Source organism: Leptodactylus fuscus, unplaced genomic scaffold, assembly GCF_031893055.1.
Source record: "Leptodactylus fuscus isolate aLepFus1 unplaced genomic scaffold, aLepFus1.hap2 HAP2_SCAFFOLD_1230, whole genome shotgun sequence".
Classification (NCBI taxonomy): Eukaryota; Metazoa; Chordata; class Amphibia; order Anura; family Leptodactylidae; genus Leptodactylus; species Leptodactylus fuscus.
Window position 1 is genome coordinate 488 of NW_027440067.1, and position 25,676 is coordinate 26,163.

The 25,676-nt window shown below is 42.2% G+C and overlaps 1 protein-coding gene across 1 annotated transcript; it reads left to right on the plus strand.

Moving 5' to 3' along the window:
• Positions 1-1,417: 1,417 nt before the first annotated feature.
• On the plus strand, positions 1,418-23,238 carry LOC142186970 (CTD small phosphatase-like protein 2). Its single transcript, XM_075261394.1, has 13 exons — positions 1,418-1,555; positions 12,631-12,844; positions 12,965-13,103; positions 15,095-15,244; positions 15,344-15,559; positions 15,784-15,862; positions 16,448-16,559; positions 16,963-17,049; positions 17,629-17,691; positions 18,165-18,244; positions 18,351-18,477; positions 20,183-20,278; positions 21,726-23,238. The coding sequence occupies exons 2-13, from the start codon at positions 12,653-12,655 to the stop codon at positions 21,789-21,791; spliced, it is 1,407 nt and encodes a 468-aa protein (XP_075117495.1). The 5' UTR covers positions 1,418-1,555; positions 12,631-12,652; the 3' UTR covers positions 21,792-23,238.
• Positions 23,239-25,676: the final 2,438 nt, after the last annotated feature.

A 25,676-nucleotide genomic window follows, 5' to 3' on the forward strand; every position in this document is an offset into this window, starting at 1 on the left:
ATTTATTTATTTATTTATTATTTTCTTCTCTACAATGTATCAAGGTGCACTACAAGAAATCTTTCTTTACATAACTTTATTGTAACTATTGTTTCTTTTGGCTTTAGTTACAGTCTGTTACTTTTTATTGCCATAACTATCTGATCCATGCTGGGTCTATTTCTGCATTTCAGGCTAAGCTCTAGACTTAGATTCTACACCCAGGTTCAGCGACATCCATGCTGGATCATGGTAAGAGCTGAGCTCTCTGTGCTATGTTGTTACTGTAAACACCCATGGTAGGGATTATAGAAACAACATAGCACTCATTTTAGGGGAGGGAGCTGCTCCCAGAGGCAGGACCTTCATCTTATGTAGTTGCTGGTTGTTGTAGTGCCACACGTGCAGGAATCCCTGGTTACAGTCTTTCCATCTTTACTACATTTTCTAGAGCCTTGGATGACATCTTGTTTCTACTTTAGATTATCTATTAACCTTAAGGGGGTTGTCCAACAATACGAAACACTGGAATTTAATAGAAACTAATATAAAGGGAGTTTTTCTGGAAGTTCAGTATTGAGGTATCTAATCGGTGTGGGATCCAATACCTGGGACCTCCTACAGATGAGCAGCTCAAACAACAGCAGGACTGGGGTGAGGACCACTTCACAGGCTACTGACGTCCTGGCAGGTCATCACGTGGCCTTCCCTTCAGTTGGGTCCCAAGTATCTGAACCCACCAGTCTAGTATTGATACCCCAGCCTTAGGATTGATCATGAAGGCCTCATGTAGTGGGCTCAGCAATGGAAAAAAAAAACAAAAAAAACTCTGGTCTGGCAAGTGTGAACACTCCCTAAGCGGTATGTGTCCCCAGTGTGCCAATGGGTGGACATAGTAAAGTCCAGCATCATAGACTGGCAATGTACATATGTGATCACCACTCTCTTCATACTGGGAATACTGGTACCCCTCTTTCTCAGGGAGGGCACATTGCTGGCATTGGTTGGCATATTTTGGGTCCATGAACATATTAGGCTACATCATACACTTTAGGTACATGGTATATATTTGTAACACTGTGTATTGTGATAGTTTATACCTTTTCTTTACTAGGGGGCAGTGTACATGTTTTTCATACTGGAATATAGTATGTTTTTATGTGAACCTTATCCTACACTGTTATGCCTGTGGGGTTGTACTCGCCCTTGCTCAGAGCACTCGCCCCTTGGGCTTCTCTGGTAGCCCTGACATGGTTCCCCACAGGTGCTCGGTAACACTTGTGAGCAGCAGGGCATTGTGGCGCTCCATCCATTCCTTCCCACAGACTGTACACAGCTCCCTCCCTCCTTGTACTCTCCACATTCCCTCCCCCCTCCCTACGCACAGTGTGGCCGCGCATGCGCACTGCGCTGTATCCGGGTCCTGCGTTCCCTCGGTCGGCGGGAAATGGCGCCCGGGATTTAGCTGCCGCGGTTCGGAGATACGGAGGACACTCGGCCCGGGGAGGCGAAGAATAATTCAGTAACACCCTGTGATTTCACCGCTTCTTACCCGGAGCCCACCGGGACACTCCAGGTAGAGATTAATATAGGCTGTGGATGGGGAGAGGCCTTCGGGGGAGAGAGGCCCGGGAACGGTCGGTGTGTGTACACACACGAATCCTCCCTCCTCCTGTGCGGCCGTGTAGTGTGCGGGGGAGGCGGGGACCACCGAGGTGTGTGCGGGCCAGGTGACGGGCATGTGCGGCCACAGCGCTCTGTGTATATAGGTGTACTGCTAGATGGCATTTCTGTGTATATATGTATGTGTACTGCTAGATGGCATGTCTGTATATATGTGTACTGCTAGATGGCATGTCTGTGTATATATGTGTACTGCTGGATGGCATGTATATGTATGTATATAGGTGTACTGCTAGATGGCATGTCTGTGTGTATATATATGTATACTACTAGATGGCATGTCTGTGTATATATGTGTACTGCTAGATGGCATGTCTGTGTATATATGTGTACTGCTGGATGGCATGTATATGTATGTATATAGGTGTACTGCTAGATGGCATGTCTGTGTGTATATATATGTATACTACTAGATGGCATGTCTGTGTATATATGTATGTGTACTGCTAGATGGCATGTCTGTATATATGTGTACTGCTAGATGGCATGTCTGTGTATATATGTGTACTGCTGGATGGCATGTATATGTATGTATATAGGTGTACTGCTAGATGGCATGTCTGTGTGTATATATATGTATACTACTAGATGGCATGTCTGTGTATATATGTGTACTGCTAGATGGCATGTCTGTGTATATATGTGTACTGCTGGATGGCATGTATATGTATGTATATAGGTGTACTGCTAGATGGCATGTCTGTGTGTATATATATGTATACTACTAGATGGCATGTCTGTGTATATATGTGTACTGCTAGATGGCATGTCTGTGTGTATATATATGTATACTACTAGATGGCATGTCTGTGTATATATGTATGTGTACTGCTAGATGGCATGTCTGTATATATGTGTACTGCTAGATGGCATGTCTGTGTATATATGTGTACTGCTGGATGGCATGTATATGTATGTATATAGGTGTACTGCTAGATGGCATGTCTGTGTGTATATATATGTATACTACTAGATGGCATGTCTGTGTATATATGTGTACTGCTAGATGGCATGTCTGTGTATATAGGTGTACTTCTAGATGGCATGTATGTATATAGGTGTACGGCTAGATGGCATGCATGTGTATATAGGTGTACTTCTAGATGGCATGTATGTATATAGGTGTACTGCTAGATGGCATGCATGTGTATATAGGTGTACTTCTAGATGGCATGTATGTGTGTATATGTATATATGTGTACTGCTAGATGGCATGTCTGTGTATATAGGTGTACTGCTAGATGGCATGGCTATGTATATATGTGTACTGTTAGATGGCATGTATGTGTGTATATATGTGTACTGCTAGATGGCATGTATGTGTGTATATAGGTGTACTGCTAGATGGCATGTATATGTGTACTGCTAGATGGCGTGTGTGTGTATATGTATACATGTGTACTGCTAGATGGCGTGTCTGTGTGTGTGTGTGTGTATATATATATATATATGTATACTGCTAGATGGCATGTCTGTGTGTGTGTGTACTTCTAGATGGCATGTCTGTGTGTATATATGTAAGTATATATGTCTACTGCTAGATGGCATGTCCTGTGTGTGTGTGTGTATGTGTGTGTGTGTACTGCTAGATAGAATGTCTGTGTGTGTGTGTATGTATATATATATATATATATATATATATATAGTGTGTACTGCTAGATGGCATGTCTGTGTGTGTATACATGTGTGTGTGTGTGTGTGTGTACTGCTAGATGACATGTCTGTGTGTATATATGTGTACTGCTAAATGGCATGTGTGTGTGTGTGTAATGCTAGATGGCATGCCTGTGTACTTATGTATGTAGGTGTACTGCTAGATGGCATGTATGTATGTGTATAGGTCTACTGTAACATGGAATGGCTATATGTATGTATTTATATATGTGTGTGTATATGTGAGCACAAACATGTATTGTGTCCTGCTGTATGTTTGCTGTGTAATGTATGTGTGTGCATGCAGGTACCTGTATGTGTTGTGCAGTTACTTGTGCTCAGTGTATATATATATGTGTGTGTGCGGGTACCTGTGCACTGTAGATGTGCGTATATATAATGTGTATGTGAGATGTATATGAGCGTGCAGTTGTGTGTGTAGATACTTGTGTTGGGTATCTGTATGTGTGCAGGTACCTGTCTTATCACTGTGTGTATACATGTACTGCTATGTGTTATGTACAGTATCCAGGCACTTGTACATAGTGAATACAAAGTCTTCAGCTACCTGTATGTTATGCGCATATGTGTATATAGTGTACAGGCTGTGTTTATACCCTGGTGCGCTGGCTGTCCTGATTTCTACCATGTGACTGTACATACACATGGGCAAGTGTAGCAGCACAGCAGGTGTGTGTGTATCGAGATAGATAGATAGATAGATAGATAGATAGATAGATAGATAGGAGATAGATATCCATTGTTTACAGCACTACATCCAATAATATTTATGTTACTCCTGGGAATAAAAATAATAATCCCTAAGCGGCTACATTCACATCTGTGTTGCCCGTAAGCCCAACAGACCACATTCTAGTCATTGGGACCCCTCTGGTTTTTCATTATTTGACAGATCTGTTTTATTGTTTAATCTGTTCTTCTGGTCCATTGTAGGATTAAATGATGCAGATGTGAACACACCCTTAGTGAGGCCCTTGGGTATGGCCTGATATGTCATTGTCCCATCCGTAGGAATGCATTGACCTTGTTTACATGGAGGTGCCCTCTGTTTAGTAAGTACATGACATGGTCAGCCTGTGCCTGTCAAGTACATGGGAATTATTCTTAGACTTTTTTTTTTATATGGGAAATATTAGATTCCTTGTTCTGGAGATAGCAATACCAGGGTTATGCTGGGCAGGTAAAAAAAAAAAAAAATCCGCAGTGTTGGCAAAGTGGGCGAGATGGGTAGAATCCGCAGCAGAGAAATTGACCTGTGGAGCAGATCTTAAATCCATTACATGTCGGGCCACACGGTGGCTCAGTGGGTAGCACTGCAGCCTTGCAGCGCTGGACTCCTGGTGTTCAAATCCCGTCAAGGGCATAAAACCATCTGCAAGGAGTTTGTATGTTCTCGCCGTGTTTGCATGGATTTCCATCCCATATTCCAAAAGGACATACTGATAGGGAAAAATGTACATTGTGAGCTCTACAAAAAAAATAAAATCTATAACTTGTTGATTGATGTAGCAGAGTTTTAGTCGTTGACATACATATATATATATATAGTGTGTGTATGTATATATATATATATATATATATATATATATATATATATATATATATATATATAATTTCAGATTCTGTATGGTCTTCAGTGCAAATTTAATTACACCAATTTATTTCCATGTTTGTGAGAGTAGTCCTATTTTATTGTTTGTTGAGGATAGGTCTGCCATTGCAGAATACAGGCTGCCACTTAGTAGGTACAGCTACTTTCTCCTTGCTGTTTATATAAGAGGCAATTCCAGTAATATTCTGCTCTATTCTTTGAGTAGTTCCATGGTAGTGTCGATCAATACATGGGTTCTTGCTGTGTTTGCACCTCCATCTACATGTGGCAAGATAAATACATTTAGTTGTATAGATCCTTTCACCTCTGACATTCTGTTCCTTGTAATAACAGATTATATGTTACCCAAACCCTTCTGGCTCTGTGCCATACTATTATAGTGTGCTGAGTTCCCCGCTAACACTACGTGCTGTAATAATACGGCGCCATAGTGCAGCAGGCACAAAAGCTTGAATTGGGGCTGAGCTGCGGTTACACGGCTCAGCCACTACACAGTGTACTGAGCTGTCGATTTCTGACGCTGTGCGTTGTGCTCCAAACTGCTGATCGAAGGGGTGTTAGGTGTTGGACCCCCACTGATGTGATCGTGATGAACTATCCAGTTTTGGAAATCCCTTTAAGGTACAATTGAGGCTGCATCAATAAGGACGAGTTCACATGGAGGATTTTGTAGTGGACTCTGCCAGAGTCTTGGGTGGGTTCACCTGAAAAACAGAACAGATATTTTTTTCATTTATTTATTTTGTAGCCAATATATATATATATATATATATATATATATATATATATATATATATATAATTTTTTTTTTTTTTTCTCAGCTAATAGACTCCCATTGAAATAAATGGAACGTCGAATTTTTGCTGAGGAATCCTGCATCATTTTCTGGGTTACCAATGCAGGCCATTGTCGTTCCGTTGCGGCTTTCCTCCGCTGTTATGCCTACAGGAAATCTCCAGCTGTGGACTTCGCGGCAAGATCGAGCAGGGCGCTTACTTTTCAGCGCTCTGCTGCAATCTCTGCTGCCCATTGATAATAGTGTGAGGTGGAATCTGGGGCAGAATCCACCCCCAAGTCTACAGGACAGTATTTTGCAGGGACTCCTAGCGTCATAGATAATTATACTGTGGGGTGTCCATCCCCCAACATAGTGTATAACCTGCTAAGTCTGGCACATACATAGGGATTTAGTCACGTGTCCCCGACTCAGTAGTATGAAACCAGCGTGATAATGAGGCCCTACATTGTGGAAACGCAGCTTTTTTTGTTGCAGATTTTGTTGCGGTTTTTTGAGCCAAGACCAGGACTAGATTGAGCAGAAGTTAGAAGTATAAATACTTCCTATATATTTACAATTCCATTTGTAGCCATTCTTGGCTATGGCTCAAAAAACTGCAACAAAATCTGCAACAACAAAAAAAGCTGCGTTTCCGCAATGTGGGGCCTCAGTCTTATAGTGCAGATGGAGATGAGACTGATGTGTTACTGCTGATTCTCGGCTTAATGGGTTATTCCCATCTTGCCAAATTTCTGCTGAGATGGGAGTAAGTGTTCACCATCCATAAGAATAATAACTTTATTTATAGAGCGCCAACATATTCCGCAGCACTTTACAAATCAGAGGACACATGAATGGACAATATGAGACATTGCAGTGTGACAAAGAAAATAATATATCAAACAGTAAGAGTGAGGGCCCTGCTCGCAAGAGCTTACAATCTGTGAGTGCTGGTTTACGCTGTTCCCATAACTCACATAGAGGTGAATGGGAGCTATGGAAATGGCATAGCACAGCTGACCTACACTGTTTCCGTAGTTCCAGTTATACTAGGGTTTGGAACTTGGGAGTCATTTTATTTCCATTTCGGCAGCGATTTGGCGACATGGTAATTACCCATGAATACTTGCTGCTGTAAAAGGGTCTAGTTATACATGGCGGTTGTGCTTCAGTCCTTGTCGCACCCCATAGAACCATAGCGATTAGCAGTAAAGCACCTGGGACTTTTGCTGCAAAGTTCTTGAGCCCTATGGGAACATCAGCAGCTCAAAAATGTGATGTGAATCTGCTGTAAGTGTAACAAGCTATGAAGAAATGACAATGTTTGCAGCAGATTTGGATTGATCCACTGCATCTGAAAGGGAGCAATGTTGCAGTAAGTGTTAATAAAATAAACTTCGCTTGCATAAGCCCTGTAGTAACATGTGTCCGTATTAAAAGGCAATAAACAGACCCAGGTTGAGGGTCATGTACGTTTGGTGGGTTAGGAAAAGGTTGTGCAGACATGAGATTGTGGGACTACAAGGTTAGACTACACAGGATTAGTTTGTTGTCTGTTACCATGGAGATGCATAGATTTGTGCAAGAGCTGGAGAGACAAAATACTAGGAAATTTTTCATTAAAGGGATCCTATCATTCAGGACAAATTTTTTGTCCCTAACACGTAGGAATAGCCTTAAGAGACGCTATTCTTCTCCTACCTTTAGATGTCTTCTCTGCGCCGCCGTTCCGTAGAAATCCCAGTTTTCACCGGTATGCAAATGAGTTCTCTCGTACACTGGGGGCGTCCCCAATGCTGCCAGAGACCTCTCCAGCGCCGCCTCCATCTTCTTCAGAAACGGTCTCTTCCGGCGCAGGCGGTGACACTTGTAGGCCTCCGGCAGAGCCGACTGCGCATGCCCAGAGGCCACAAGAAAGTGGCTGCATACTTGCTGTGTAAACGGCCATTTTTCTTGTGGCCGTGGGCATGCGCAGTCTGCTCTGCCCGAGGCTTAAAAGTTTCTTCACTACAGCTGCTTATGTTGCATAGGGGCTGTGCCTATTGCCGCTCTCACCCATTCACTTGTATGCATGTGACATTGAGCAGCTGATCTGTGGGGGTGTCGGATCTGCACTGCTCCGATATTGATAAAGGACATCCTCACTTATAGATACTATCTGTATTATACAGCCAATACCTCTTATAACAGCGATGGGCTGTTTAACCCCTTAGATGTTATGGCTATTAGAAGATGAGAGCACAGTATACTCAGAACTTTGCACTAACATAGTTGGGGCTCAGCAGGGCCAGGTATGGTCTGCTACACACCAAAAAAATACCATAATTTACTCTAGAAACTGATGTGAATAGCGCAGAATCTTTCATTTGTGGCACACAGTCGTGCCAAATATTTTTTAAGACCAAGGATTTGCACCACTAACTAAGGTAGGGGATAAGTGTTTGATCTTTTGGGTCGGACTACTTGGACCCCCGTCATCATGAGGATACACGTTCCCAAGTGTGGCCACCTCTCCCCTCACTTCTATAGAACGTCTGTGATGGTAATCTGCAACACTGCCATGCCCGCACGTCCACTGCCCCAGTCACACAGGGCACTCATTATTGTTAGGAGTCCCAGGGGTTGGATCCCCAGCCATAATACACAAGAGAACAGCTAAGTTTTAGGAGTGGGAAAAAACTTCTCCAATAACTTTGGCACATTTTACCATACTTGTACATTCCCCACCAAAACAGCAGGGGTCTGGATCATAAGGTTAGGGTTAGTCACAGTACAACTGCAACCTCTCTGGAACTCCAGTGAATTTCAATGGGGAGACAGAGGGATACATGACCACTGACAGCTGGGTGTTAGCATTGTTTTCTTTGTCATTGACACCCGCCATACAGTAACACCCAATTGTATAAATTTCCAGGATTCTATGTTTATGTACCTATTTGTCTACTCAGTCCATAAATTTCCAGAGTATAACAGAGTGACAGCATACCAGTGTATTCCATAATTGTTATATTGTAGGGAATGCAAGTATTTCCTAAAATAGAAGTGTCAGGAGAGGTCGCAGATCCTATTTAAAGCGAACACTCCTCTTTTGACCACCAAACAGTATATAGAAAACTCCTTCATGTGTGACTCACATACACAAAAATAAAACCTGCTGGTACCCATGGGGCTGTGATCAGTAGGAACCATTGTATATACACTGACTCCTGAAGTCATTGGTTGCTGGCTCAGCTCCTGCAGCAGGCAGTGCATGCCAACCAGTTCAGGTGACCTGTCAGCAGCCATCTAGGATGTCACTTGTGGCTGACAAAATGGCCGCATCCATGTTCTGACTGATAACCATCTACGTCATCATCTTGTCCAGCTGTGTGAAGCAACAGGAGACGTCTATGAAGTGAGACGCCAGAAAGTTATGTGTCCCTTTTCATACCTGTGTGTAAATTACATAACCACCCCTTTAAATGTCAGCTAAATCAGTAAGATACAGCCTTAGGCCCTTGTTCACATTCAGTGCTGTCGTGTTTGCGTTCTATTTGTGTGTTGTGTCATAGGTTAAATTGTGATAAAAGGGACTACGAAAGAAGACGTTTGTCCATTAAAAGGATTGTTCTCTTGTCCACCATTGCTGCCGTGATGGGAGCCATTGTTCATAAGTGCTATACTACATACTCTGGTGTTCCCATAACTCCCATAGAGGTGAATGGGTGCTGCGGAAACGATGTTGCACATTAAGCAATGTTGTTTCTTTAGCTGTCATTCAACTCTATTGGAGTTATGGGGACTAGGTTTGTGTTACTGTAAGTCTCGTCCTAGGGGGTCAGTACTTGAAGAGTTATTCCAATCTTGGCAAATTCCTGGCGAGATGTGAAACGACTGCTTGTAAGTTCACCAGCTCTCTTAAATGGCTATTTTATTCACACCCCTTGGGGGCAGGAGTGGCAGTTTTTACCCTCTAAGTGTACGTCCCTACTGATGAAGGGATAGATAGATACCCCTAAGCGTCAGTGTATTCATACTTTTCCAGGAGGAGAAACAGAGTAATTTTGCAATGCATCATTGGAAGAGAAGATGATCTACATTATTACGTAGAAAAATACGTTCCGTCTACCCAATGTTAGGAGAGCTGTCAGGTCTGCCAGAACCACATGTACCTTTTAAGCTGGAGGAAATTCCCATATGTCATGTAGATGTATGTCAAGGTGATGGGATTTGAGAAAACTCTATGTAAGTGCAGAAAGGTGGAGCTCTTGCGAAATACCTCAGTTCTATGCATACCCTAAGGGAGCGTTCATACTACTGTTGGATGTCCATATCTTAGGGGGGCATTCACATGGAGTAACGCGACGCTGATTCTGGCACGATAACTTGCGGCAGAATCAGTGCTGATAAAAAGACTCCCATTGACTTCAATGGGTTTCGTTTTCCACGCGAAACACATTGAAGTCAGTGGGAGGATTTTTTATTTATTTTTTATCAGTGCTGATTCTGCCGCGAGATATCGTACCAGAATCAGTGCCGCATTACTCCATGTGAATGCGCCCTTATAGGGTCCGTTTAAAATAAATAAATAAATGCACACCTATCATAACTGACACTAAGGCTAGGTTCACATCTGTATTTGAGCTTCTGCCTAAAATTGGCAGAGAGAGAAGTATTGCACGGGGGACTGCTCTCCAATGGTTTCCATATAAAATTGGTGAAAACCTGGCGGACCACATTATAATGAATGGGTTCCACGGTAACCACTTTTGACGGAGAGACCAACGCTATTGTGCACCTAGCGTAACTGATGGAAATGTGTCCCAGTTTTTTTTTATCGGACACATTAACATCAGTTGGTTTCTATTAATGTCTGTTTGTGTACCGTCAGTTTTTGGGAGGGGGGGGGGGTTTGAGCATGCACAGAAACAAAACAGAACTAACAGACGGTATAAGTGATGACCATCTGATGTTTTGTTTTTGTTTTTTTTTTAAAATGGCCACTTCACATCTGTCGAAGTCTGTTATTTTGAACAGGGCCAAAAGTCCTGCACCCTGTGTTATTCTCTGCACTAAAATAACGGACCTGTGACGGTTTGGGTGAAAACTGACACTAACAGACAGCAGATCAAATTGCATTGGAGTCAGTGGGATTTTTAACGGTTCTGTTAGTGTCCATTAGGAGCGGACACCAACACTAGTATGAACAAACCCCTTAGAATTGTCCTAACAATTCTCTGTTTCCTACATGCCGTGTAAAATGTTGTCATTTAAGACCTTAAAGGGGTTTACTCATAAATACAGCTCATCCCTTGTCCACCCCGAGAGAATAGTTCCCTTGTACCCCTGTCTGAATGGAGCAACTAGTATGTAAACGCTCCATTCACTTCTATGAGACTGTTGAAGACACCTGGAGTACGGCGCTGTGCTATGGCGGCCTGCGCAATTGTCTCTCCATTCAGACATTTGTAGCATGAGGCTTTGTTCTCGAGATTGAAAGCATGTAAAAAAAATAAAGTTGCACAAATATGGTGTAATTTGAGAATTACATGTATGTTACTTGACAGCTGAAGCCATCCTTCTCCATATGTAACAATGGTTATATGGCCAGTGCTTTTATGTGTAATATTTTTGTCTAGATTCAGTTTCTTTTGTTATATTATTTTTTTTTTTTATTTTTTTTTAATGGGCTCAATCTCCATGACAGTGAATATCTTGCTGAAGGGATACTTGTTGATCTTCAATATTTTACCTAATGCCCTCCTTTAAAGTAGTTTTCCCATCTAATATAGTGATGGCATTTCTGTAATAGCCTATTACTTTATTTTCCATTACCTCTGGGGCCTTCACATATCCCAAGAGTAAAGGAGCCATAGAAATGATTCAGTGCACCAACCTTCACACCATTTCCCTACACTCCAGTGTCTCAACCATTCTACTCTACTCAGGGGCTCAGGGCGGCCCATGGTCATGTGACGGGCGGCCCATGGTCATGTGACGGGCGGCCCATGGTCATGTGACGGGCGGCCCATGGTCATGTGACGGGCGGCCCATGGTCATGTGACGGGCAACCCATGGTCATGTGACGGGCGGCCCATGGTCATGTGACGGGCGGCCCATGGTCATGTGACGGGCGGCCCATGGTCATGTGACGGGCGGCCCATGGTCATGTGACGGGCGGCCCATGGTCATGTGACGGGCGGCCCATGGTCATGTGACGGGCGGCCCATGGTCATGTGACGGCACAGCTCAGTAATCGGTGCAATATTTTGTAATGAGCTGTCTGACCATCTCATGGCCATGGGGTGACAACAAGCAGAGATCTAGAAAACCATTAGGAATTGATACAGAAATTATATTAGAAAATTACTAACAATAACCTTTATTTGCTTGGTCTGAACAACCCCTTTAATCATTTAAATTTGAAGCACGAGTTGGGAACTGTTTTTGTTTTTTTGTTTTTTGTTGCCAGTCCTCGGAGAATCACTTTAAGTGCACCACCGACATCTCTCTGCTGTCAGAAGGGCGGGCCTTACTGCCTAGAGCCATAGCATTTTCCATAGCATTGTACTGTCAGTGTGGGGGGGGGTCCTTAGTACCCAGTGATGACGCTGAGTATTAAGGCCCGCCCTTCTGACAGTGAAGGGATATCGGTCTCCCTGGGGGCATACTGTCAAAGCTGACAATGCCCTGAATTCAGTCAGCTTTCCATCGATATATAAAACCAGTAGTGTCAGAGGACGCGACAGGTCCTCTTTAAGTTTACAAAACCACTTTGGCTATGGTCTATGGATTTCTGTGGGTGACACCCTGGTGTGAAGTGTATCTTCTTTTTAGAAGCGTGATGACTTTCTTATTTTGTAAGATTATATATAAGTATACATGTGTCTTATTTACCCTTTTAAACTAGTATTTTCATTTGCAGCTTTTATGTGGCGCTCATAAAGATGAGGCTAAGGACGCGGAAGGGGTCTCCGCGCAGCAGTCACGGGCCTGCCGGACGCACTGCACGTACTAAGAGGAAGCACTCAGAAGAAGAGGAGGAGGAGGAGAGCTCTCCTCTTGCAGAAAAGTTGTCCAAACCAGACACTGGTCTGCTGTCCACCATAAAAAATTTCATCAAAGGCAGCACAACAAAGGTAAATGTGAGCTGAGTATGCATGAAACTCACTGCTGAGGTTTTGTGTGCAGTTTTTGTCATTGGTCTTTAGTTTGATACAGTAACAAGATCTTACATGACATCTTTTCTATATCACTAGGAGGATCGAGAGAACCCCGCAAAGCGGAGTAGGGTGGAGCGTGACCTCGATAACAACCTCATCACCTCAACTCCACGTACTGGTGACAAACCAAGCAAGCCCATTGCACGTGTCCGGCGGAAAAGTCAAGTTAATGGAGGTAAAGGCAAGGCGCACTGTGCAATCCTTGACAAGCACATATACTAGGTTATTGCACTCATTTTCTTGGTTCCTATTGGTTAGGAAATATTGGCTCAGTGTTACTGTTGAGGTTGCGAATTGACTTTGGTGTAAATTTGGTGCATATAGTTTGACCTAAACTTTTTACAACTTGCTAGACACGTGGGTGTGGTTTAAATGCACCGAGACGTCCCAATAATGCGCCAAAACTGTGTCTTGAAATTATGGCTCAAATTAAGTCAACTAAAAGGTGGTATAACCTTAGTATAAACGGTCTAAAGATACAGCAGATTTATCATCCAGCTTCATACGTGGCCAATCTGAGCCATTGTGTACTTGGCCAATTTTTTTTTAACATACGTAGATTTATATATAGGAAATCTGTAGCATACTCAGTTGCCTATAATTATAGTGATCGCTCCCACCAGAGCTATAGAGTTGGCCTACAATCACACAACCATGGTATAAAATGTCTATTTTTCACCGTTTTGCACCAAGTGTATGGAGAGATCTGTAAAAATGGACAACAATTGAGCATGACCCATAGTTTTGCAGTCCGTTATAATGGCCTGTCATAATATCATTTATGTAGATAGACCTTGAAGGTAATGCGCCCATGTTATGGCTAATTTTGGGTGGAGTCTGTAAAAATTTCCTGATTCTGACTTGAAAACATTGACTATTTTTACTGCTTCTACTGTCCATGGCTGTTGGAGCTGGAGATAGGGCGGGTTCACATCCGCGCCCCGGTCTCCGCTTTGTGGGTTTACGTCTTCCTCCAACAGGAGACGGAACCCCAGCAGTCAGTGTCTGCCTGTGAGTGTCTTCTGGTCTTCACGGCGAAACAGTTTTTTTTTTTGTTTTTTTTAATAACTGGGCACAAAGTCCTGCATGTCCAACTTTGTGTCCGGTTAAAAAAAACAAAAACTTTTTCGCCTTGGAAAGGCAGAAGATGCTCACAGGCGGCCACTTTGCAAACCCATTCCGTCTCCTGTCCAGTTTCTCGGGAAGAAGATGGAAAACTGAAAGCAGAGACGGGGCGCAGGTGTGAACCCGCCCTTAGGCTGTGGAGAAATAGAAGAGCCAGAGTCGGTGGTTTGTCTTGCCGACTACAACCCTGGCTCTCACTGACCAATTGTGTTGTGTTGTATTTGTGGTTTTCTTTTAGGTCTTGGCTTATCAGAAATTATCTCGCCGTGAGCAGCATTCTGGGCTCCCCTTGTGAGATGTTTGTGGAGTTAATAGGCCAGCCATACACATAAGACTTCAGACAGCCATTTTGCAGCCATCCAGTCAATGATGAGATCGTTCGTACAAGCGATCCCACCATCAACCTTAAGGGGGAATGTATCACCAAAAAAAAGGTCTTGAGTTGCCTCCAGTCTGCCTATGGCCATGAGTGCTGTAAAGCAAATTACTAAATGCTGGTACCAAAGCAGAGGAGAAGTTCAGGCAAGATGTTAGTTATGTACAGGAAATAGAATTAAAAAAAATACAAATGCAGATTAGATTTCTTGTTCTAATATATAATTGTCGATACATTCCCTTCAATGTGTGTGGTCAGTTCTTACAGCTTCCTTTAGTAATTGATAAGTACCTGCTGACTGATCGAGATGGGGGAAAGAATAAGTTACTGGTCGGAAACCTTCATCCAGTGCAAAATTTTATTCATAGTCAGTCGAATTAAACCCACCTCCCCATGCCCCGTCATAGACTAATTCACTGTGAGAATATAAGCCAATATCTGTTGACTCCTGTATAAGAGCGCTAGCATTGTCTCTCATGTATGAGTAGGGTTTCATCCACATGTGGCTGCAGGTTCATTGGAGTGGACCCTAACACCAGTAGCCCAGTTTCAAGGGGTCAGATATGACTTGTGTGTGCCGTCCTGCTCATCGATTGCATTTCTTAGATTTTATGGTCCGTTTCTTTGTTTTTACAGTAACCCTTCTTTCCTGTATCTTATTGCAGAAGCTGCAAGTTATGAGGTGACCCCTCAACATCTGAAACAAAATGGAAAGCTGGATGATGCATCTGTTGCAACCAGCCCACCCAGGACCACACTGCTGGGGACCATTTTTTCTCCCGTCTTCAACTTTTTCTCACCAGCAAACAAAAATGGTAAGCGTTTCATGTAAAATCAGTTGTCTATTGACCATCGTATTAGCATTACCTTTTTATATAGTTCATTATTTTTGACCTTCATTATCTGTATTGCAGGCACGTCTGGATCAGACTCTCCCGGGCAAGCGGTGGAGGCGGAGGAGATAGTGAAACAATTGGAAATGGAGCAGGTGGATGAAATCAGCACCAGCACCACCACATCCACTAATGGGACGTCCTACCCCAGTCAGGTGACACCTGTCCGTACAGCAGCCAATAGCTGGCTAGAGGCTGGTGAGGAGGCCCCGGAGCGGGACATCCCAGCATTAACAGGTTAGTTGCCTTATCTTATTGCAGTAGAAAAATACTGTTTAATCAAACTACAACCTGTAAGAGAAAGTAAGGCCTACATTCTTATTAGTTGCTCTAGGTTTCAATTCACTTCTCCATCCTCCGTTTACACAACTACCACTTATTCCAAGTTCTACCTATTGTGTGTTTATACAACTCGCATATCTTGATGTGTTTGTTTTTGGGTTTTTTACCTTCTCTCCTAGCCCCAGTGTCCCCCGACAGCGGTTACTCCTCTGCACATGCTGAAGCGGCATATGAAGAAGACTGGGAGGTCTTTGACCCGTGAGTTACAGTTTTCTTTTTAGAAGTGTTTATTTTTTTTTCCCCCTTTTCATCTTTTGTTTTTTTTGTGTTTTCTTGTTTATTTGAGAATCTGAAGTTTTTGTATCAGTTTTTCATTGTTTGTTACCAAAACCAGAAGTGAATTCAAAGGAATGGAAAATAGATTTAAGTGACTTGTACTTCTCCTGGATCAGCTTCTGGCTTTCTATCAAAAAGTGCCATGCTGTTTTACCCAAACTGTGTTGGAACCCACCTGTAACCCATTTGCACAAGGGAAGGGACTCATTTAGTGTTGGTTCTTCAACAGATCGTATACAAGTTACTGCCCCCAACTCCATAAATGGCTGACAGCCATGGTCAGACAGAAACTGTAAAACACTTCGAGTTTATTAAAAAGCCAGTGGTTGATTCCTATAAAAGTAAATATGTTGCGCACTATGTATCTAGATACACAGTATTCATAAATATAATATTATAACTATTCCTTTTTTACTAGCTCGGTCACAACATATTAACGTTCATCTCTGCTGTCTGTTTGTCCTACCTCATTTGTAAGAGCGCTAATGCCTCCTCTCTTTACTGTAGATACTATTTCATTAAACACGTACCACCCCTGACTGAAGAGCAACTCAACAGGAAGCCAGCTCTCCCCTTAAAGACCAGGAGTACACCAGAGTTCTCCCTTGTCCTGGACTTGGTAAGATGTTGCTTCTATGGACTTTCAGAGTGCGTCTATGGGGGAGATTTATCAAAACTCACTTCTTACGGTCTTTGATGTACCCTCTGTGTGTCAGAAATGCAAATCTACACCAGCCAAAAGCTGGCAAAGCTTTAAGCTATAAATTATGCCAGTTTTTGGTGTGACTTGCAAGTTTTTTAGTTTTTAGTGTGTTTATAGTAAACGTGTCTTGCTGTCAGACCATCCCCCCTCCCCCCACTAAGCCAAAGCCACTTTCAGAAAAATGTGGGGCATCACAGCAAAATGTCTAATTTATTTGTGTGAAACTGGTCCTCTGTGGCTTTTTTATTGGCATGTGTATTTTTATTCATTCCTGGTTTTTGTTGTTATTCTTAGTGGAATGTTCTTATTGTTTTTCCAGGATGAGACCCTTGTACACTGCAGCCTCAATGAGCTGGAAGATGCTGCCCTGACATTTCCAGTGCTGTTCCAAGATGTCATTTACCAGGTGGGCGTCACCTTGAGACTTGCGGTTTGTACACATTGCGCCAATTTTGATGGTGGAGATTATGAGTTTTTGAATGGTTTGGCAACCTATACATGAAATTAATTTTCTATGATATCGTCAACATTTTTATGTTTACAAAGGAATCTGTTGGGCTGTTTGGGATCACTGAAATCATCAGCTGGGGTTTAGGGTCCCTTACCTGTCATAGGCATCCTTAGCAGATTCCCTGTGCACAATGAGATGAGTCTGCTGAGGGATCCTAGTGCAGGTGCCTTGTGTACAGTGAAGCTGAGGTCAGTTCATCGCCAGTCATTTGTCATGCACGGTGAAGCGGAGTGTACTGATCTCTGTTTACTGGGCACATTGCACACGTGCCGGAACCTCTCATTGGGCACAGGGGATCTTCAGCCTTTGACTCCTGTGGATGTTTACAGCAGAATATCCAGGGTAGGGGCCCTAAGTAGCCTTTCCTCAATAGGATTGACCGATGGCTTTTATTCTAGGAACAATTGGTCTAATTTTTGCAAATTTGATTCTTCTCTTCGACCTAGCTTTTTAATAAACTTTATTTAATTGCAGGTTTATGTGCGGTTAAGGCCTTTCTTTCGTGAGTTCTTAGAACGTATGTCTCAGATTTATGAGGTAAGTACCTAATGAACATTCAGATTTATAATTACTTTGGCACACTGTGTATATCGGTTGGCTGTGGCTTACAAGAATGTCCCTTAAAGGGCACTTTGCTTTACTGTTATTGAAAATTACCCACCCTTGCCTCAAGCCTACTTTAACATATCGCAATCCTTTTTTTTTTTTTTTTGGATACATACGATACGTGACAACTGGTTCATTTAGGATATGTCCAAACATGGGGTGCAGTTATTTAATCTGCAGCATGCCAATTTCTTTTGCAGATTTCACCCTTTTCAATATTAAAGATGAATTCCGCAGCAAATGTGTATGTTTTGCATGCAGATTTTGCCACTGATTTATTGCAGATTTTGCTCTTGAGTTCTTCTCTTATGATTGATATAACTTTTTTTTCCTCGCTGTTGTGGCCTCTGCATAAAACAGATGTTTCCCCCTTTTCCTAAATGTTTTATTCTTGTGCATCACAGATAATCCTTTTCACGGCCTCAAAGAAAGTCTATGCAGACAAATTATTGAATATTTTGGATCCCAAAAAGCGGCTGGTCAGGTAGGTTCACTCACTTTATTCAATGACCCACCAAGCTCCAGAAATATTTTCTTCCTCCGTTGTGCAGCTCTAATGCTTCTCCCCTTTCTATTTTCTTGTTTCTCAGACACAGACTGTTTCGAGAGCACTGTGTTTGTGTCCAAGGGAATTACATTAAAGACCTAAACATCTTGGGGAGGGATCTTTCTAAAACAATCATCATTGATAACTCACCACAAGCCTTTGCATACCAGGTAAAATGTTTTTTCTTGTTTTTTTTATGTGTATATTGAAACATTTAAGACTAGTTTTATAAGTGCACAGTTCTCTCTACCGCCACCCTACACAGATCTGTAAGATCATGTTCCTGTGAGGTGTGAGCATGTTTGTAAGAAGGATCAGACTTTGTACTTGTGTAGATGGGCATCTATTAACATCTGGGTGTTGTGTAGGATGCCAGTAACTAGGCTTTACTGTGCATGTAGTCTTGCTGTGCGCTGCAGAGGCTGATGCTGGATGATAAATCTGATGTATCTTTAGACTGTCTAGACTAACTTTACACTGTATGTTTGTTGACCTAGATCAGTGGTTCTGAAGCTGCAGTATGTTTACCCCAGGGGGCACGATGCTCTGTCCTTGGGGGGTACATGTTGTGGCTAAGAAAAGCACTGGTCTATATTACATGTTGCAAAGCATTCAGATTTCCCCTGTGCAGGATGAATGCAGTGCACTTCCTCTCTCCTCCGGATCCTGAGTGCTCACTTGGTATGGATTTATTTGATGCGTTGTGTTGCATCTTGAGCCATGCCTTTTGTATCCATAGCCATAAATAGAATGTAAAGCATGTACGCCAGCTTGTTTGATGGCTAGAAATTGAGGACACATGAGTGTACAAAGCATAAATTTTTGGCGCCTGCCATTGTTGCACAGAAAGTTTATGAATTTTTGCAATTTTCCACAATGCTTGTCAGTGAGTGGGGTTGGAGAGCCTTGACATGACTGGTTTACTATCACTTGTGTCTTTAATATTCATTCTGTTTTATGCCCTTGGGGTGCTTTGTTCATCTAGTACATGAAATGTGACATGATTTTAGCTCTACCGACCATTTCCTAATCTTTTCTAATTTTTACTGATCTTGCACAAAAATCACAGAGCCCATAGCAAAATATAAAATGGACCTTTGCGCCCCCCCCCCCCCCCCCTCAAATCTGGTATTTTCTGACAAAGTGACATAGTTTAACTTGTGTGGGAGAAAAATGGCTCACGTAAATCGTCAAAAATAAAATAAATTAAAAAAATAAACACCATATTTTTCTATGTAGTTTTATTTTTTTACCAGGAAGTAAATACACTCAGGTGTCCCCACAAGGAGCTCCAAATTCCTTGTTTCCATTCACATTGTAAATGATTAAGCCTTGCCTGTCTATACCAGTGCATATGAACTTCCTTAGAAATCATTAGGAGCTTTAAAATCTCTATGCAGTGAGCTCCCCCCAGTGGAGAATGCAGGAATAGCTTTTGATTTTGTCAGGAAGCAAAAGTTTTAGTGCCACACCCTCCTTCCACAATATAAGGGAGCCTTCACGCGTGTATTTTTGCAAAATACACGTGTAAAAATAAAACTCCCATTGACTTCAATGACTTTTTACAGGCGTATTTTTAAACGTGTAAAAAATATCATTGAAGTCAATGGGAGTCTTATTTTTACACGTGTATTTTGCAAAAATACACGCGTGTTTACTCCATGTGAAGGCTCCCTAAGGCATAAGTGTATAGCAGATGCATAGTATGGCTTCACGGAAGGTACACCACTGTATCCACGTTGTAGATCTGTGTATGTTTTTGGGATCTAAAGAAAAAATAGCCGTGCTGGAATCAGTGGAGGTGATGATAGGTAAAAGTTATTTTGCTTATAGTAAATTTGCTCCCTACGAATAGACTCTCTGCTCTCCTTACAGCTTTCCAACGGGATTCCCATTGAGAGCTGGTTTGTGGATAAAAATGACAAGGAGCTGCTGAAGCTTGTCCCTTTCCTGGAGAAGCTTGTAGAACTGGTAAGGATTCTTATTTCGTTTCTGGTGACGGCTTAAAAAAAAAAAAAAAAAAAAAAAGCCACTGCTCTTTTCAATGTATAAACCATCCAGCGGGAACGCATTTTGGTTCTTCCTGCAGCGCTTTGAGCAGAAAGTTCACAGAGTTTTCCTCCGCGGACTTTCTGTATCAATTATATCTATGGGGAAGCCGCTGGTGTTTCCATAGATATAATTGCGGTTTTAAACGCAAGGTGGGCATGGGATTTGCATGAATCCCATCTACTTTACATTTACTGTAAACCGCTGCGATATTTCCCATGGCGTTTCCAGCCCGTGGGGACCCGACCTTAGATGAATACTCTGCTCCTTCTAAGTGAATGGGAGCGCAGCTGTAATACTGCAGCTATACCATGTACAGAGCCCCCCTGCTTTCATCTCTGTACTTTGTATAGTACCAGGCCTAGCACCAGTCTTGAAAACACAGTTGATTGGTGTGGGGGCTGGTTGTTATCCCCTCCTCAATCAGATATTAATACCCTATGATACCCTGTATATTTACCACAAGGTACAGCTGATTTCTGAGACTCTTTGTAGTTCACTTAATGGACCCTTTTTAGTAAGTAGGGATTGTCCAAAGCAGATAAGCAATGAGTGACCATATGTTTAAGCTGTTCAAACCTATGTTAGAAAATTACTAGTATTAAATAACTAAAATGAATTGGTATTTTCCTTTTTTTTTAACTGTAATTTTTATTGAAAATTTTTAACATGACAAATAAAAGAACATTGGTGAAAAATATACAAAAACAATAGAGGGCAGACACATTGCCAGTGCCGCAGTATAAAACAATGTAATAAATCACAATAGAAAGGTGCAGTGAAGAAGAAGAGTACAAAGGGGGACAAACACACAGAGACAAAGAGGAGGGGGGGGGGGGGGACTGGGGAGAGGGTTACTAGGTCACAGGCCTCGCATGGCACAATAGGCGTCCCAAGGGAACCAGACGGAGCTGAAAGCATCTACATTATGGTTAAGACTGGCCGTCAGGGATTCAAGGCTCCGCACATCCTTAATGTGGGCCGAGAGTTCTGTAGTAGAAAGAGGGGCTGGGCTCCTCCAATGCTTGGCAATAAGAGTCTTAGTAGCCATGCAGAGGTGAAGAAACAATCTGGAAGTCTTGCTACCGAGGTGCCTGGGAGGGAGGTTCAAGATATATGTAAGGGGATCTACACCTTGTAGGAAGAGAGAGTCAGTTAATGTTCTGACCTCCTGCCAAAAACCCATAATAAGGGGGCAGGTCCAAAATATGTGATACAGGGTACCTAGAGCAGCGTTACAATGTCAACCCTGCATAGGAAGGGCAGGGTTCAAAGCATGAAGTTTATATTGTGTTTCCCTAAAAGTTATGCCCTGGGAAATGAATTAGTATTTTCTATTTTTAATGCTTTTTTGTTTCCCCCTTCTTAGAATGAGGATGTGCGGCCTCACATCAGAGACAGATTTCGCTTACATGACTGTTTGCCGCCAGATTAGAAGGACATCAAGGACCTGCAGGATCCCCTAACAGGGGGGGGCAGCTTTGAGATGCCTGCAGGGGAGCAGAGCTGCACAACCACAGGACTGAAGCATACATGTACACAACCATTTGCCATAACTGCTGAAGGCATTTCTTTACTTTGCTGTCTAAAAAAAAAAAAAAGAAAACGAAAAAAAAAAAAAAGAAAAAAAAAATTATATATGGGGAAAAAAAAGGAACGGTTTCACCGTGACGTGTTGTGACTGGTTTGGTGGCACATCACTGGGCAGCTTGGCCTCCTCCCAGGAATTATGTCTCCGAGAGAAACCCCGCTGTCTGTGAGCTGCAGATTGCATCCTATCCGCTGTTGAATAGTTTGTCCGTGTCAGCAGGAACGGAGAGGTTTTTCTCAATTTTTCGGATTTAACCTCCTACACAGTGATCCTTATTAGTGTAGATTATTCATTATCCATTCCTTGTATTTCAGTCGCTTCGATCTGTTCTAGTAGCCAAATTTTATTTTATTATTTTGTATGATATGTTTGGCTGTTCCTATTCTCTGCTTGCATAATGTGTTTTTTGTTTTATTTAGTTTTTTGTTTTTAGATAAAAATTAAATTCTTAAGGTTCAATCCATGTAAGCTCCATTTAGAAATACATATATCTTTTATATTTTATCTGTAATCCATTCTAGTACCTTTTTGAAACATAAAGCTTTTAAAAGGCAAAGTAGAGAGTGGGACTATGGAGGCTTGTACAGAAGGTGTGGGGCCTGCGTACAGTACAGGGGGGAGGGAGATGTATAACCTGTGACTAGGCCAGGATTCTGTTTTCACCTACTTTCCTCTCTGTCTGTACATGCAGATCCGTACACCCATGACACACATATAAATATATATATATTTACGTTCACACATGTATACACGCAGCCTCTCCCTCCTAGACGTATCCATCCACAGCTCTGGTACTGATGCAGCTAATTTGAATGGTGGGTATTTTTGTATGAGGTGCTCTGTCCTGCAGGGAAGAAGTGCAGAAGGTGTGGGTGCAAGGTCGCTTGCCGTTTCTGGCGGGTGCACTATGTTTCAGTGGTGCGTTCGCCGTGTAAAGAAAGAAGAGAAGGCACTTTTTTCCTTTTTTCTTTTTTTCTTTCTTTTTTTTTTTTTTTCTTCCTCCTTTTCTAAAAAAAAAAAGAAAAAAAAAGAGGTTTGTATTTTGTAAGCTTGTTCAGAGAGTACAGTATTGGAAATTAAAGCTCTACCGAGGAGGCTGTTCATCCTTTTTTGTTTCTATGTATATTACCTGTTTAACTGTATGCCATTTTATTGTATAAATTTACACATGGATTCATTTTCAAGTCACTCCTTAAAGTAAGGAGTTTTTTTTAGTAAGTTTTTAGGAAAACATTTAATTTTTGTATTTTTGATTTTAAAGAAAAAGCATGAGTTCTGTCATATTTTCAGTGTATTAATGAAGATTTTAACCTTTCCTCCGGGTGGCTGTTTTATTCCTTTCTATTTGTGTCTGGTCTTTGTGTATGGTCTATTCATTGTAAGCTTATTGGAACTGTATGGTTACTGGTTTAGTGCAAAGGGACGACAGAGGACTCCCTTGCACCACCAAACTAAAGCTAAGTTCACACAGATTTTTTTGGTCAGGATTTTGAGGCCGTATCCGCTTGAAAATCCTGACCAAAAAGATGGCTCCCACTGAAATCAATGGGAGCCACTCAGGTCTTTTTTCCGGGAGTCGTTTCTTCCAGCTCCTGGAAAAAAAGACAAGAGGTGCTCATTCTTCAGGCCATTTTGCCTCGCGATTCAGCCTGAAAACACACCATCCTCCGGACTAGGCCCATTCATTAGGCCTAATGCAGAGCGTGCGGCTGGATGCCGGTGCAGTTCAGTTGTGGCTTCCGCCTCAGGTTCTGGCCCAAAAAACTCCTTCTGAACTTACCCTAAGTCTCAGGCCTAATTCATACAGTCGACTCTCAGCCTGCGCTGTGAACAAGCACTCCCAGCCTGCCAGTGTCCAGAGATAACTCTCAGCCTGCGCTGTGAAGAAGCAGACACCGGGGATCCCTGGGCAGCCACAGAACGCCGCTGTCTCCTGCTCTCACGCTCCGTCCGACCCCGCCCACATGCCCGGCCCCGCCCACAAGAAGTGGGTAGTAGATCTTTTGCCTTGCCAGTTTATAAAGTAGCTCACATGCTGAAGAAGTGTGAGCACCCCTGATCTAATGCAATGACTAGCCTGAGAGCCTTCAAGAAGTTCCCAGCTGTCATGTCAACCAATCTCGCTCTCTGATGACATTCTGGTGGGCGGCGATCGGTGAAAGATTAGACGACACAGTTCCATTTGACCGCGGTGTCTAAGGATTAACAGCTGCGATCAGTGCGGGCACCGATTCCTTCTTTTAGCAGCGGTGCTGGCCGTATTATGTAGCCGGCATCCGCCCTGAGCTCTCCATGCGACACAGGATGTACTATTAAATCCTGTGTCGCTTTGGGGTTATAAAAAAAAAAAAAAAAAAAAGGATGGAATAAAAGTATATTTTATAAGTCCTGTGTAACCCAATACAGTATAATATATATGTATTACCAACAGAGACATAAATTTGGTACAGCTGCAATTGTAATGACCTACAAAATACAGGTAACATATCATTCACACTGTACCGGTAATGGCTTTGAAAACAAAAAATAAGTCTTTTTTAATGTATTGTTTACCACTAAATTGTTCAGGTATGATTTACATATATGTTTTTGTTTTATTTTAAAACGGGACAGGAGTTTAAAATAAGATTAGCGGTGCCTGAATAGCCTTTTTATTGGCTATTCACGTATATGTGGGGCTCATACAGCAAAATTTTGCTGATAGAGCCCCTTTAAATAGAAATACTAAATACTATTTTAAAAGTATTTTAAAAATACTAACATACTTGAAAAATTTAAACAAAAAATTAACTAAAAACAAAAAAATGGAACAATTGAACATAGGCTAAATGGAAAAAGAATTTTAAGTTTATTTACAAAACTTGTTTTAAAAAAGAATATTAATTTATTTGTTTAGATGTTATATAATTTAATTTTTTATTTGAAATTGGATTTTTATTTTTAATAGTGTGGTAAAAAATAAATCGCCACACAGTGGCTCAGTGGTTAGCACTGCAGCCTTGCAGCGCTGGAGTCCTGGTGTTCAAATCCAACCAAGGCCATAAAAACCGTCTGCAAGAAGTTTGTATGTTCTCCCTGTGTTTGCATGGATTTCCATCCCATATTCCAAAGACATACTGATAGGGAAAAATGTACATTGTGATCTCTATGTGGGGCTCACAATCTACATAAATAAATAAATCGTCCAAAAAAAAAAAAAAGTCTTTTATCACTTAGTCTATAGTCCCAGCACATCAGCCATAGGGGGACATCTGTACAAGGTGAACTGTCTATACAGTATAGAGTCTGTCTATAGTCTCAGCACATCAGCCATAGGAGGACATCTGTACGAGGTGGACTGTCTATACAGTATAGAGTCTGTCTATAGTCCTAGCATATCAGCCATAGGGGGACATCTGTACAAGGTGGCTTGTCTATACAGTATACAGTGCGTCCATAGTCCCAGCTCATCAGCCATAGGGGGACATGTGTACGAGGTGGACTGTCTATACAGTCCGTCCATAGTCCCAGCTCATCAGCCATTGGGGGACATGTGTACGAGGTGGACTGTCTATACAGTATAGAATCTGTCTATAGTCCCAGCACATCAGCCATAGAAGGATATCTGTACGTGGCTGACTGTCTATACATTATAGAGTCCATCCATAGTCCCAGCTCATCAGCCATAGGAGGACATCTGTACGAGGTGGCCTGTCTATACAGTATAGCAGGGGTGCTCACACTTTTTCA